This window comes from Podarcis cretensis (assembly GCF_951804945.1).
Source record: "Podarcis cretensis genome assembly, chromosome: 15".
NCBI lineage: Eukaryota > Metazoa > Chordata > Lepidosauria > Squamata > Lacertidae > Podarcis > Podarcis cretensis.
The window spans coordinates 6,320,249-6,335,127 of NC_137185.1; the positions used below are offsets into that span (position 1 = coordinate 6,320,249).

Here is a 14,879-nt window from a genome sequence, read left to right on the forward strand (position 1 = left end):
TTTTGAGCCGGTCTGCGCTCTTTAGGGAACCCTTCTACACTGAAATATGGAAACTAATGTTTTGCAACACGCTGTGGGTTAAACCACAGAGCCTAGGACTTGCCAATCAGAAGGTCAGCAGTTCAAATCCCTGCGACGGGGTGAGCTCCCGTTGCTCGGTCCCAGCTCCTGCCAACCTAGCAGTTCGAAAGCATGGCAAAGTGCAAGTAGATAAATAGGGACCGCTCCGGCGGCAAGGTAAACGGCGTTTCCGTGCGCTGCTCTGGTTCGCCAGAAGCGGCTTAGTCATGCTGGCCACATGACCCGGAAGCGGTATGCCGGCTCCCTCGGCCAGTAAAGCAAGATGAGCGCTGCAACCCCAGAGTCGGCCATGACTGGACCTAATGGTCAGGGGTCCCTTTACCTTTACACTTACTAGGGGCTGCTCGCCAACCCACCACTCCTTCCCTCATAACTCTCCCTGCACAGCTCACACCAACCCCCCTCCACTTCCCTTGCAAGCAAGCCACTCTGAATCACCTCCCACCCCCTCCTTTAAATGTCATTCCTCAGCAGCTCAGCTGGTCTGTCCAACACCTGCCCCACTTGCTTCCTTGCCTGCCGCCATTCTGTCATCATGCTGCAGTTAGCACAGCCACCTACTGGCAGACCAGAGAACTACAACATGATACTTACAGAAATAAGAGTACAGTGGTACCTTGGTTCCCAAACGACTCAGTTGTTGAACAAATTGGCTCCCGAATGCCGCAAACCTGGAAATAAGTGTTCTGGTTTGTGAATGTTTTTTCGGAAGCCAAACGTCCAACACGGCTTCCACTTGAGTGCAGGAAGCTCCTGCAGCCAATCGGAAGCCGCGCCTTGGTTTTTGAATGGTTTCAGGTGTCGAACGGACTCCTGGAATGGATTAAGTTCGAGAACCAAGGTACCACTGTATATACAAAGTGAACTGAAAACACTCTGTGTGTTGTATTCTACCTCCAGCACATGCCCTTCAAAACACCTCATTTAAAGTACCATAGTCATTTGTAAAGTTTGCAACAGATTCATTCCTTGATCTAGACCAGGATTCCAAAATGCTGTTATCTAAGACTAGATTATTATTATTATTATTAGTAGTAGTAGTAGTAGTAGTAGTAGTATTCTCTTGTACCCCACCCCTCTGGCCACTCCAGGCAGCTTCCAACTGTGTATAAAGGAACACACCAAAAAAATCAAAAGTTTCCCAGGTCAGGGCTGCTTTCAGATGTCTGCAGTATGAGGGATTAGCTCTACTAAAATATAGGAGGGCATGATATTTTCAAAAGTATAGTATTTTTCTTCAGAACTATTGTTCTTACTGGTGTATAGATGTAAAAAAATAAAACAATCTTCACAGAATACTCTCAGCCTTGATGTTACAGAATATGTTTTCGCTCTGCTGAGCAATCCCCTTTTTTCCTTCCTCTCTCTGTTCCTCCCTTCTAGGTTTATCTGCACATTGCAATGGCAGCGATTGTGGCTACTCCTCCAGCATGGAGGGCAGCGAAACGGGGTCGCGGGAGGGCTCGGACATCGCTTGCACCGAAGGGATTTGCAACCACGACGAAAACGGTAGGTCTGGTGCAAAACGGCGTGGGGCAGGGGGGTAGGATACACCTGCGGCCCCCCTGAGGCCGTGGGACCCCAGCTCCCATCAGCCCTAGCTGGGCAGGGACCAGAGGCAAAAGCAAGCAGAGCAATGCATGTAAACTTTGTAGAGTAGCTTCCCTCCCCCTCTTTCTTTTTTCCTTTTTCCTTCTGTGATGGATCTCCTACTTGGGGACCTCCCTGGCTTTTTCTGGCCCATGTAGCACCACTTTGGATAGTTAGCCTTGGTGAAGACTTGACGCCAAAAAGTTTTTGAGTTTCTGCTGAAATGAGGCTGCATTTTGATGTTGTATTTTAATCCTATTTTTTAAGTTGTATTTTAATCAATTGTTTTATATTTGGTGTTAGCCGCCCTGAGCCCGGTCTTGGCTGGGGAGGGCGGGGTATAAATAAAAATTATTATTATTATTATTATTATTATTATTATTATTATTCTACACACATGCACACACCCTTCTCGACCATCCAGGCAAGCCAAGAGGACAGGCAAGCATTGAGTGAGGGTGCAGAGTAGGGCCTGTGTGTCTCCTGGGAACAGCCAGAGAGAAAGCGATCTGGAGGGTTGTGCTTGGCCCAGGGTTTCTTTTTCATTAAAGTGGACCCCCTTCTGCCTGGCAGGCGATGACCCCTGCCTCCATCGCTGCGAGGACAAGGAGGAGGACGGGGACAGCTGTGTGGAGTGCTGGGCAAATTCGGAAGACAACAACATGAAAGGCAAGAGCAAGAAGAAGAAAAAGAAAAGCAAGAAGGGCGAGGCCGAACATGTAAGTCTGAGGTTTTCTCGGGGAGCCTACTCTGGATGGCCACGTGCTGCTTCCACAGTCCGATGTCATCTAGGGGAAGTCTAACCAAATCCAATGAATTTCATTTTCATTTCGTCACATTTTTGTCCTGCTTTTCCTCCAAGGAGCTCAAGGTGACATACGTCCTTCTCCCCCACCCCATTTAATCCCCAGCACAACCCTGCGAGGTGCAGGTTAGGCTGAGAATGAGCAACCTGCCCAAGGTCACCAGCGAGCTGCATGCCATAACAAGGTTTCCCTTCCCCTCCCCTGCTCCTGCCCCATTTCGGTGAGTGGCAGCAGAGCCGCTGTCAGGAGGGTGACTCCACGGCACACTGCCAGTTGCTCCCAATTTGGGTGTGGGTGTAAATGAGTAAGGGATGCGGGTGGCGCTGTGGGTTAAACCACAGAGCCTAGGACTTGCCGATCAGAAGGTCGGTGGTTCGAATCCCCGCGATGGGGTGAGCTCCCGTTGCTCAGTCCCTGCTCCTGCCAACCTAGCAGTTCGAAAGGACATCAAAGTGCAAGTAGATAAATAGGTACTACTCCGGCGGGAAAGTAAACGGCCACATGACCCAGAAGCTGTACGCTGGCTCCCTCGGCCAATAAAGCGAGATGAGCGCTGCAACCCCAGAGTCGGTCACAACTGGACCTAATGGTCAGGGGTCCCTTTACCTATAAATTTACCTATAAATGAGTAACCCTCCCTTCCTTCCCTGGACGCGGGTTTCCGGCTTCAGATCCAGAAGCTGAGCAGCTGCGCCGTAGACCCGAGTAGCCACGAGAGCTCCGGCAGCGCCACGCACACGGAGTTCCACCGGGACAAGACCAAAGACCCGCACAGCGACACCTGCTGCCGCGCAGAGAAGGGCGGGCAGCCATGGTTGGAGCACAGGAAAACGGCGCTGTCGTGCGCAGAACTTCCAGAGGCAGCCTCTGCTCCAGACTCTGGGAAAGGTGCCAAGAGCTTGGTGGAACTCCTCGTAAGTAGCCGGAGAGGCTTCCTTTTCTGGGTGGATGGTGATGCTGAGAGGGCTGCATTGGTTTGCCTCTTAGCTGCCGAGCCGTCCTCAAAGGTTTTGTTGCTGAAGTGTTGAGCCTTAAGCAACTTGGGCTAGCTAAAATGCCAAGGGGTGGGAGGCATCCTGCCCGGGGGCCGAATGCAGCCCGTCAGGCCTCCACAGTTGGCCCACCAGGCTGTTTTGCGAGAACCACACCCTTACCTGACGATCTTCTAGTGAGCTTCCGGTTGTTCTTTGGTGAAGCAAAGCACACTCCCAGTGCCCATGGACCAGCGGTTTAGTCAGTGGTGAGTTTTCTAGACCCAGCCACCAGCTCCTCAAATATCGGCTCTGTATTTTGAATAAGAACATAAGACAAGCCTGCTGGGTCAGGCCAGTGGCCCATCTAGTTCCAGCATCCTGTCTTCACAGTAGCCAAGCTGATGGCCAGTCGCCATCGATAGCCCTCTCCTTCGCCATGAATTTGTCCCTTCTTCTTTTGAAGCCACCCAAGTTGGTGGCTGGGACGTGGGTGGTGCTGTGGATTAAACCACAGAGCTTAGGACTTGCCAATCAGAAGGTCGACGGTTTGAATCCCCGCGACGGGCTCGGTCCCTGCTCCTGCCTACCTAGCAGTTCGAAAGCACATCAAAGTGCAAGTAGATAAATAGGTACCACTCCGGCAGGAAGGTAAACAGCATTTCCTTGCACTGCTCTGGTTCGCCAGAAGCGGCTTAGTCATGCTGGCCACATGACCCAGAAGCTGTATGTGGACAAACGCCAGCTCCCTCGGCCTATAGAGCGAGATGAGCGCGCAACCCGAGTCGTCTGTGACTGGACCTAACGGTCAGGGGTACCTTTACCTTTAAGTTGGTGGCTATCACTGCCTCCGGGGGAGTGAATTCTGTAGTTTATGCCCTGCTTGAAAAACGATTTTATCTGTCCTAAGCCTTCCAACATTCATCTGAAGAAGGTGGTGGGGCTCTCCTTCTCTGGGGGTTTCTAACCAGAGGTCAGGTGGCAGTCTGTCAGGGGTTCTGTAGATACGATTCCTGCATTGGATCAGATTACCCTGGGGGGGGGTCCCTTTCTGTTAACTTTTAGCGGGTCCACTCTGAATAGGACTAACATAGAATGCCACCTGTTAAGTTTAAGAAACGGGCAGAAAATTGGGTTGAGATCCGCATCGGGGTGCCCTACGTGTCCTTTTTTTCACCTTCCCTCCGTCGCCTCTTCTCATTTGCAGGATGAATCCGAATGCACTTCCGACGAGGAAATCTTCATCTCGCAAGACGAGATCCAGTCGTTCATGGCAAACAACAAGTCTTTCTACAGCAATAGAGAGCAGTACCGCCAGCACCTGAAGGAGAAATTTAACAAATACTGCCGCTTGAACGATCACAGGAGGCCGGTTTGTAGCGGCTGGCTGACGACAGCCGGAGCGAACTAAACCCAATAAAATTAGCTCTGTCTTTCAATGAAATCTTTCGAGACGACTACTGCGCCTTTTCTGTCTTCGAAAACAAAACACTTTCTTTAGCAACTAAACAAAAATCTTACCTTTAAAAAATCAATGTGGCTTTCTGTTTCCTTTCGTTCTTTTTCTCTCTCTGATGCCCCCACTCCTGTGCAGGAGGCTGGTGGAGGTGATAACTTTTAATTTTGGGTTTCTTCCCCCTCCCACCCCTCCTGGCACCCCGTTTCAGGCTTGGATCTTTAGTTTTGGCTAGATTGAGGCAAGCCCTTAGACCTTCATAATTTAAGCCATTTCTGTCTCTCTGTCTCTCTCTTTCTCTCTGTCTTTTCATTCAGTGTTTCTCTTAACTGTGACACTTAACAAACAGACAAAAAAAAAGCAACTTAGTGGCAAAAGTAATGTTGTACTTATAATTCTGTACAGAAATGACAATGAACTCAATATAAAGATTTTACAAAGTAGACATCCATTTGCAAAAAGAGGAAAAAAATGTTCTGGATGTAATATGTTGAAGCGCAATGTGCAAAATTTAAAAATAAAGAATATTTATTAATATGCATAGTAAAATCAAACAAAAAAAGGTGTGCATGTTTCTACTCCTTGCGGTGAAAGAGTGCTGAAATGTCTCCAGAGCCAGGCATGTTTTCCCTATGTTAGAAGAGGGCTGGGAAATCTGTAGCTGACCAGTTGGTGCTGGACTACAACTCCCACCATTCCTCTCTGCTGGCTGGGGCTGATGGGAGTTGGAGTCCAACAGCATCTGGAGGGCCACTGGTTAATCACCCCTACCTTGGGACTACTATTTGTAGTTGATTTTTTTGTTTATATCCCGCTCTTAGAGCAGCTCACAACTGTTCATTTCTAAGCCATCTGCACAACACAGTCATGGCTCCCCCCTGAGAATCCTGGGAACCGTAGTTTCATACAGTTGCTGAGAGTTGTCAGGGCCCCTATTTCCCCTGCAGAACTACAATTCCCAGAGTTCCCTGGGAGGAAGGATTGACTATTAAACCACTCGAATACTGTAGCTCTGTGAGGGTCTCCTAACAACTCCCAGAACCCTTAGCAAATTAGAGCTCCCAGGATTCTCTGGGGGAAGCTGTGGCTGCTTAAAGGGGCATGGTACTGCTTTGAATATAGAGCACAGATGGCAGCAGATCGTGAACCCATTGGATGCCAAACGGGGCAAAGAAATAGAGAAGAGGCCAGATGTGATACAAGACAATACACTACCAAACCCTCATTCCACAAGAGGGTAGTGAAGGCGATTAGGCAAATTCACGGAGGATAAAGCTACTAATGGCTGCATCCTACTTCCAGTATTGGCTCTGAATACCAGGGGAACCGGAGAGGGAGAGAGCCTTGTACGATGGCTTGAGCTCCTTGGAAAGAAAGGTGAGAAAAAATTGAAGTAAACTGAAAACAATTATATAAAGTGCTTGCTGGAATTGCCGTGGCCCAGGTGGGAGGCCATCAAAACTGGCTAATGTATTTAAACACCAACTCTGGACAGGCCGTACACAAGAGTGTCTTGGGTTGACAGTTCTCTTGACTTAAGGGTTTTGGGGTGTTTTTTTTGCTTTTTAATATATTGTTATCCAACTGTACCCCAGTGGTGGAGCATCTACTCTGCATGAATGAAAGTCCAAGATCTCAGGCATCTCCCGGTAGGGCTGGCAAAGATCACAGTCACGCTTACCAGTTTGTGGGAACATTGCGAAGCTAGCTAAGACCACTGCTCTGACAAAACGTTTCTATGCATGGTATGCACCGATCTTCTGAACTAGTGAGGCTCCCACAATCCCTGACCATTCCCCTGGTGTTTTGCGGCGTCCCGTGACACAAAGCGAACCACCGCTCTGAACTTGTTTGCACGGTTGCAAAACGGGTGCTTTTCCGATGGAGTTGGGTTGCTTGAGACATCGAGCGAAGAGCTCTCTGCATTTCACATAAGCAGTGAGTCAAGTGGCCCTTTCAGCAGAAAAATGGGCAGCTTCGTCTGGAATGGCAGGTGATGAAGCCAGTATTGGATTTATCATGATAGGACTTGGGGATGTTGCAAGTCTTTAGGTGAATAAATTCCCTTCTACACACACCCTTCTCCGCTTCTGAAAAGGTTTTGACACACCTGCTATAAAAGACACAAAAGAAAACCTGCACCTCTAAATTCATCAGGATTCGTGCCCCCCCAAAGAGAAGGGGAGCCTTGTTTGCAAAAGAAAAGAAAAAAACCACAATCCCTGTATTTTTAAAAGAGGGCAGCCTATGCCTTCCCCACTCCAAGAACAACATACCCCAGTCTAATGTCTAATAAGGCGCGCACACATGTTCCAGAGCCACAGGCTGTTAAACTAACGGGGACTGCTCCCGTTGGACAAATGCACTGCAACAATTTGTTGCAAGTCTCATTTCCTTTAAGTGCAAATCTCCATGTGAGCTGTTACCACAAATACTTTTATTGGAAGGTGCATAAACCTCATTTCAAACATACCGCTTCTCAAAAGCAAGAATGCACACTGCAGTACAATTTAAAACCCCTGGTTAAAAACTGCCTTTTTGTTATGTTTAAATCAGTATGATGCACTATGAAGAAAGCAGAGCGAATTAATATGACTGTATAGACCAAAACCCCAGTAACAGCCACTGGCCACCCATTTAACAGCAGCCTTAAAGAGGGAGGTCTTTAAGGATCATTTAAAGGCGTCCATGGACCGTTTAACAAACTGAAGGACATCGTCCTCTTTCTACGCTCCTCTTGATGGAAACATGCAGATGGGGACAGATATACCCCTGCTTTAAGCCGTTTACATACTGTCTTCCCTCTTTAGCGACGAAATGTCTGATTACCGGAACGACGTCTGAGTAAATCACAAGTGGACTCTTTGTTACTGCATTTGGAATTGTTTAAGACAAAACCTATTTTGGAAAGAAACTACTTTTGCCATTTTTATGGAAGTTTCTTGTTCATTTACAGTTAGTTGCCTTGGTGATATTGTGTCAATTGCAGTAGTCAATGTATCACTACCCTGTTCACTGTTTTATTATAAAAAAAATTCAACCCCCTCAGTCAAGGGGATGGCACTGCCTGTTAGCTTCTGCCTTCTTAGTGTTACCCTTATAGAATCCAGTAGATGAGGGGACAAACCTGGAATCAGTTGGCTCCACCTGCCATAGGCTATAGCGCCATCTACTGTTGGACTCCCTGTTTTCCACCCTATGAGTTCCAGTGGTCACCATCCGCTGCCACCACCACCTTATAGAATTGGCCTCACTCCTGGATCCTGTTAGGCCTGCTGCTACCCTAATTGTTGTTGGTTTCTGCTCTCTTCACTGTGCAGCGAAAGGCTTGTCACAAGACAATGTTTACATTCCACAGACAGCATTGCTGTTATGTTTCCCACGGGAAAGGAGACTGGATGTGACGTACACTGGTTTCCTGTTTTTCACTGTTCAGTGTGATTCTCTCTGAGCTCCAGAGGAGAGAGGATGCAGTTTTCTGCTCCGGCAGAGACAAGATGGTTTTCTGTAATCTACCAGCTTTGAAATGTAAATAAAGCAATATAGAGCATGTTGGCACGTATTCCTCATCATTCCGCTGTGCACTTGGATGCTACAAATCAACATTATGGTTATGGGCCCAGAAGACGCAGTCATTGGAATTCCGGAAAAAGGATCGGAATGCAGAGGGACGGATCGGACGGTATCTGCGCGTCAAGATGATTGATGAGGTATGTGCTACTGCTCCGGGCAGCCTGCCAGCTTCTATTTAATGGCTTTATGGCTGGACTTTGAACTTTTATGTCCGTTTGCCGGCTACAGGCAGCGGCTATGCCTATGCTGGGGAAATCGAAAGTAACTTTTGGGCTGAAGCAGCTGCTGATAACAGTGACGCAGCATGATTTAGGGCAGAGAGAAAGCTGTTTTGAACTTGCCTTTGGAATGAGGCTTGAAGCAGCACAGATGCAGCTTGTATAAAGCAGCTTGTTTAAAGCAGCAGAGATGATGCAGAAGGCTAATGCCAGAGTCATGATGGCCCTTCAGGATGCTTGTGGGATTCCCAAGCTCAATAAGAAAAATTATACGGACTGGGTTATCTATGCAGAGGCTATTCTGCGGAAAGAGGGTCTGTTTGAAGTTATTACAGACACCCCCCCAGCTCCAGTTACAGATGCATGGAAGGCTAAAGATTCCAAAGCAAGGGGAACTCTTACATTGATAGTATCCCCAGAAGAGCTCTGTCTATTGCGTGATAAGACCTCAGCCAGAGAAATTTGGGACGCTTTGAGGGAGGCACACGTGAGGACAGAAGCTGAATCTACCATGTTTTATTTTAACAAGCTGCATAAGATGGCTAGCTGCAGAAGGCTGGCTGATGCAAGTGGGGAATCTGATGCCCATCAGCCACATGCTCAGCTCAGAGTAGCTTGTGATACTGCCGTGATTCAAAATGAAGCAGATCGCCGGGGTGCTGGCTGCATGGGAAAGGGGGAGTCTTCACAGACGTCATCCCAGAGTGCAGTGGAACCACCAGATGGCGCCAAAGCTTTGAAGGCAGTGAAATGCTACTCCTGTGGACGTCTAGGCCATATGAAGAGGGAATGCAAATATCCCAGGGCCAAGACAGAGCAGCGCAGCAAAAGCTCATCGCGTGGAAAAGGCCAAAGCAGAGGCAAAGGTCCAGTGTCCAGGACAACGCAGTACAAAGCAATGGTCTCACGCTTCACTCCAAAAGTTGCAGAGGTCCAGAAGAAGTCTAGATCTTTCTTCGTTGTTGATTCAGCGGCGACGCACCACATGTGCAACGATAAGCGACTGTTTGTGTCTTTTACACCGCAGGAAGGTGCGATTCACCAGGCGGATGACCACACAATTCCCAGTAAAGGCTACGGAACTGTTGTTCTTCACAGTTTGGACTTATCGATACAGAATGTACTTTATGTTCCAGATGCCAAACATAATCTGCTCAGCGTCGGACAGCTGAATGAGCGGAACATTGACGTTTCCTTTAAGAACAAAAGGTGCATCATCACAAAGAAAAATGATTATGTATTGTATGCTGAATATGTTGATCGTTTGTATGTTTTGTATTATGATGATGTTGTGCAGGATGACACTTGTTGCATTGCAGGTTCTAACAAATGTTTGCATGCAGAATGTATTCATGATTTTCATCGAAAATTTGGACATTTGGGTTTTGAGGCAGTATCTAAAATGCCTGCCTTGGTTGAAGGTATGACTATTAAACCCTGCAGGTACCACATGAAGTGCAAGGCATGCGCAGCAAACAAGGTGAAAATGGCTGCGAAAGGTAAGGTGTCTAGTAGGCAAGCTACAGAACCATACCAAATTGTTCATGCTGATTTGGTTGGACCACTAGCGCCCTCTTTGGGTGGAAATAGGTACTTCATGGTTCTCATTGATGCATTTTCCAGGTATATTTATGTGTACAATCTCAAGCAGAAATCAGAGGCTTTTCCTAGGTTCAAGGAATTCTGTGCTTGGTTGGAAAATGTGCATGGTAAGAAGGTAAAAATTCTTTTCACAGATCGCGGGGGGGAATTCACTTCTCAGCAGTTTGAAGCTTTTCTGACTGAGAAAGGAATTCAACACGATTTGTCTAGTCCTCGCTCGCCATGGCAGAATGGACTTGCGGAACGAGCAAATCAAACATTGCTTCAAGGGTTAAAAACCTTGCTGCATGATGCAAATCTTCCAGAGAGTTATTGGGCCGAAGCTCTCTCATGTTTCACTTACAGTTATAATCGCAGGTTATCTTCAGCGATTGGTTGTACCCCCTATGAGAAGATGTTTGGCAAGAAGCCATACATCAAACACATGAGAATTTTTGGTTCTGACATGTGGGTTCACTCACCACAAAACTCCAAGTTAGACAAGCGTGGTTTGCATGGTATCTTTCTAGGTTATGAGAAAGGTTCTTACAGAATAAGGATGACTGACTCTAAGACCATTAAGCTCACAAGAAGTGTTGAGTACAATGCCAAGTGGGGGGAGAATGTGGGAATTTTCCAATGTTATCCTGATGACAGTGATGAGGCTGAGGATAGTCAAAAGCAGCCACAACCACCCACACCCACTGATGAAAGTTCTGATTCTGAGACTGAAACTGATTCTGAGTCTGAAACTGAATCGGGTGATTCAGAGGATTTCAAGAGTGCGAAAGCCTCTATGCGACCCTCTGAAAGCTCTGATCAAGAATTGGAGGAACCATTGTTCACAATAGGTCGCTTTTCTCCTAAGAAGGAAGAGGAGAGTGTTGAAGACCTAAGGCTAATTCGCAGGTCACAAAGAGCCACAAAAGGCAGACCTCCAAAGAGATTTGCTGATGAGTTTGCCAAGATAGCAATAACAGCTGTTAAAAGCTCCAAGAAGGTATTTGAACCTTCAAGTTTCCAAGAAATCCAGGATTTGGATTCAAAGGAAGCTGAGCCATGGTTAAATGCCATGAAGGCTGAGCTTGATTCCTTGGAAAGGAACAAAACATGGGAACTTGTTCCTGTAGTTCCAGGAATGAAACTGCTTGGAAGCAAATGGGTCTTCAAAGCGAAGACTGATCAAAATGGCAAGATAGTCAGACACAAAGCCAGATTGGTAGCCAGAGGTTTTGCACAAGTACCAGGTGAAGACTATCACGAGACCTACTCACCCACAGTGAGGTATGAGAGCATTAGGCTTATGCTCAAGCTAGCTGCAGAGGAGAATCTACACATTAGTCACCATGATGTGAATACAGCTTTTCTGTACGGATCTCTAGATGAATCACTTTATATGCTTCCACCTGATGGCGTACAGGTAAAACAGGGATTTGTTTGTGCTCTGAAAAAGTCCCTTTATGGTCTCAAACAAAGTGCACGGTGTTGGCACACAAAACTCACTGAAGTATTGTTTTCTCTAGGTTTTAAGCAAGGGAAAGCTGATCCATGTGTATTTGTCAAAGAGGAGGGGCAAAAGAAACTGTATTGTTTGTTTTATGTTGATGATTTATTATTCTTTTGGAAAGATGTCACTATGTACAATAACGCCCTAGCTCAACTGAAGGAACACTTTGACATGAAAGATCTTGGTGAGGTAAACAACTACCTATCTCTGGAAATAGAGAGAGATCAAGATGGTAACATTCTAGTACACCAATCACGGAAAATTGCTGATGTGTTAGGCAAACTAAACCTGATGGATGCTAACCCTGTAGACACACCGATGACAACAGGTTATCAGGTAGATGACACTGAAGAAGCATTTTCTGACACTACACTGTACAGAAGTGTGCTAGGCAAGCTAAACTTCATTGCCAGATGTTCAAGACCAGACATTGCTGTTAGCTGTAATTTGCTAAGCAGACAAGTCAATCCTACTGTTAAGGATTGGAAAGCTCTGAAACGCATAGCGCGGTATTTGAAAGGCACTATGCATTACAGGCTGAGATTTAACAATCAGAAGTCTGGTGGTCTTGAGATATTTGCAGATGCAAGTTTTGGAAGTGACACTACAGACAGGAAAAGCACGTCTGGAGTTTGCTATATGTACAATCAGGGTCTATTTGATTGGTCATGCAAGAAGCAAACAACAGTTAGCTTAAGTACTTGTGAAGCTGAACTGAATGCACTGTCTTATTCACTTAAGGATTGTGAATGGTTGTTACAATTGTGCAAAGACATGAAAATTCCTGTCAAATGTCCAATCCAGGTTTACCAGGACAACAAAGCATGTTTGGCTTTGCTGAATTCTGAAGGTTGTAAGCAAAGCACGAAGCACTTGCAATTGAAGTTGCAACATGCTAGGGAACGTATTCAGAAGGGACTCGTAACGGTGTCCTACATGCCAGGTAATGAAATTCCTGCTGATGTATTGTCCAAGATTGTATCAAGGGATCAACACTGTACCTATGTGCAGAAGTTGGGTTTGTACTGATATTGTACGAACACGCTGCCCAGTGGTGTTCACAGAAAGGGGGAGGATGTTGGTTTCTGCTCTCTTCACTGTGCAGCGAAAGGCTTGTCACAAGACAATGTTTACATTCCACAGACAGCATTGCTGTTATGTTTCCCACGGGAAAGGAGACTGGATGTGACGTACACTGGTTTCCTGTTTTTCACTGTTCAGTGTGATTCTCTCTGAGCTCCAGAGGAGAGAGGATGCAGTTTTCTGCTCCGGCAGAGACAAGATGGTTTTCTGTAATCTACCAGCTTTGAAATGTAAATAAAGCAATATAGAGCATGTTGGCACGTATTCCTCATCATTCCGCTGTGCACTTGGATGCTACAAATCAACAATTGTGGCACCTAAGATCCACTTCAGAGGCCCTGGTTAAGGTGGGCCTACTGTGAGATCAGGGATTCAGCTCACGTTTCAGCTGAGCAAAAAAAGTGGGATGTGGGGCAGGTCCAGGGGGGCCTAGGCAGAGTGGGTGTGGCTTGGTGTGAGTTCTGAGGGCCAGATAAAGAAATTCTGAGGGCCACAGCCAGCCTACTGGACCTGAGAAATTCAGCCTCTGCTGAATCACCTCCAGAAAAGAGGTATCAATTTGTAACTGTGCCAGGATGTGCATGTATATAGAATATTCCACCTTTTCTCTAAGAGGCTCAAGGTGGCACACATGGCTCTTTCCCTCATTTAATCCCCACAACAACCCTGTGAGGTAGGGTAGACTGAGAGGCAGTGACTAGCCCGAGTGGGGATTTGAACCCTGGTCTCCCAGGTCCTAGTCCAACACTCTAACCACTGCACCACACTGAGTTTACCCAATGCTGGAACATTTGCAAAGCTACAGGGAACCAGGTAGAGGGCCTTCTTGGTAGTGGTGCCCGCCCTTTGGAATGCCCTCCCATCAGATGACAAAGAGATAAACAACTACAGTGGTACCTCGGGTTAAGTACTTAATTCATTCTGGAGGTCCGTACTTGACCTGAAACTGTTCTTAACCTGAAGCACCACTTTAGCTAATGGGGCCTCCTGCTGCCGCCGCGCCTCCGGAGCACGATTTCTGTTCTTATCCTGAAGCAAAGTTTTTAACCTGAGGTACTATTTCTGGGTTAGCGGAATCTGTTACCTGAAGCGTATTTAACCTGAAGCGTATGTAACCCAAGGTACCACTGTACCTGACATTTAGAAGACATCTGAAGGCAGCTCTGTTTAGGGAAGTTTTAAATGTGTGACATTTTAATGTATTTTTAATCTTTGTTGGAAGCCGCCCAGAGTGGCTGGGGAAACCCAGCCAGATGGGCGAGGTACAAATAATAGATATTATTATTTTTATTAGCTAACTTACAGACAGGGTTTTCTTCCGTGCCATAGGGGCGTAGGGAGAAATTGAATCCCCAGACCCACTTGCTTCCATGGGAATGTTGTCAGTGTTTAAAATCCCGCCCCCCACTTGGTGGTTTAGGTTCTGATCCTAAACATACATGCAAGAGAGTAAGGCTACTTAATATAGGGGACTTGAACCATGCAAAGGACTGTACTGTAAAATTGCAGGAGTCTTTAGCTGCAGTTTTATTGTATTTTATTACAGTGATTGTCACTGTGTGCCATTAAAAAAAAAGTAAACATATATTTCTTTTATTGAGGATTTTAAAAACTATGACCAACTTGTGGAGAACAAATTACAAGGAAGATCAAGCTATTTTTATAGGAAACCAGAAGGCAGGGTTGAGAGAGGGGGGGCAGTGTGGTCTAGTGGGTAGAGTCTCCAAATCCTTCACTGCACTTCTCCATGAAGTTAATGGGCCAGTTAGGCGCTTTCTCTCAGCCTGACCGACCTCGCAAGCTTGTTGTTTGAGGATGAAGCAAGGATAGGCGTTTGATGGCCACAGCGCAGCATGGGGCGTCTGCTTGGCGGGGGTGGGCCGCCGGTGGCTTTAGACCAGAGCAGCCTTCGCCAACCTGGTGCCCGCCAGATGTTTTGGACCCCCCCAAAAAAGGACCACGAGCCAGGCTGGGCGTGGGTGCAAAGAGCTCTGCCCGATCTGCCCGGCTTTG

The 14,879-nt window shown here is 46.8% G+C and overlaps 1 protein-coding gene across 7 annotated transcripts in view; it reads left to right on the plus strand.

Annotated features, from left to right (window-relative positions):
* Positions 1 to 4,892, plus strand: part of GGNBP2 (gametogenetin binding protein 2) — a 31,581-nt gene extending 26,689 nt beyond the window's left edge. For all 7 annotated transcript variants that reach the window (XM_079955566.1, XM_079955568.1, XM_079955571.1 and 4 more), the window contains 4 exons: positions 1,465 to 1,590; positions 2,245 to 2,390; positions 3,149 to 3,391; positions 4,656 to 4,892. In XM_079955566.1, the coding sequence (XP_079811692.1) occupies positions 1,465 to 1,590; positions 2,245 to 2,390; positions 3,149 to 3,391; positions 4,656 to 4,859 (719 nt within the window). In that variant the 3' untranslated portion in view covers positions 4,860 to 4,892. The remainder of the gene's footprint in view (positions 1 to 1,464; positions 1,591 to 2,244; positions 2,391 to 3,148; positions 3,392 to 4,655) is intronic.
* The last annotated feature ends 9,987 nt before the right edge of the window (positions 4,893 to 14,879 follow it).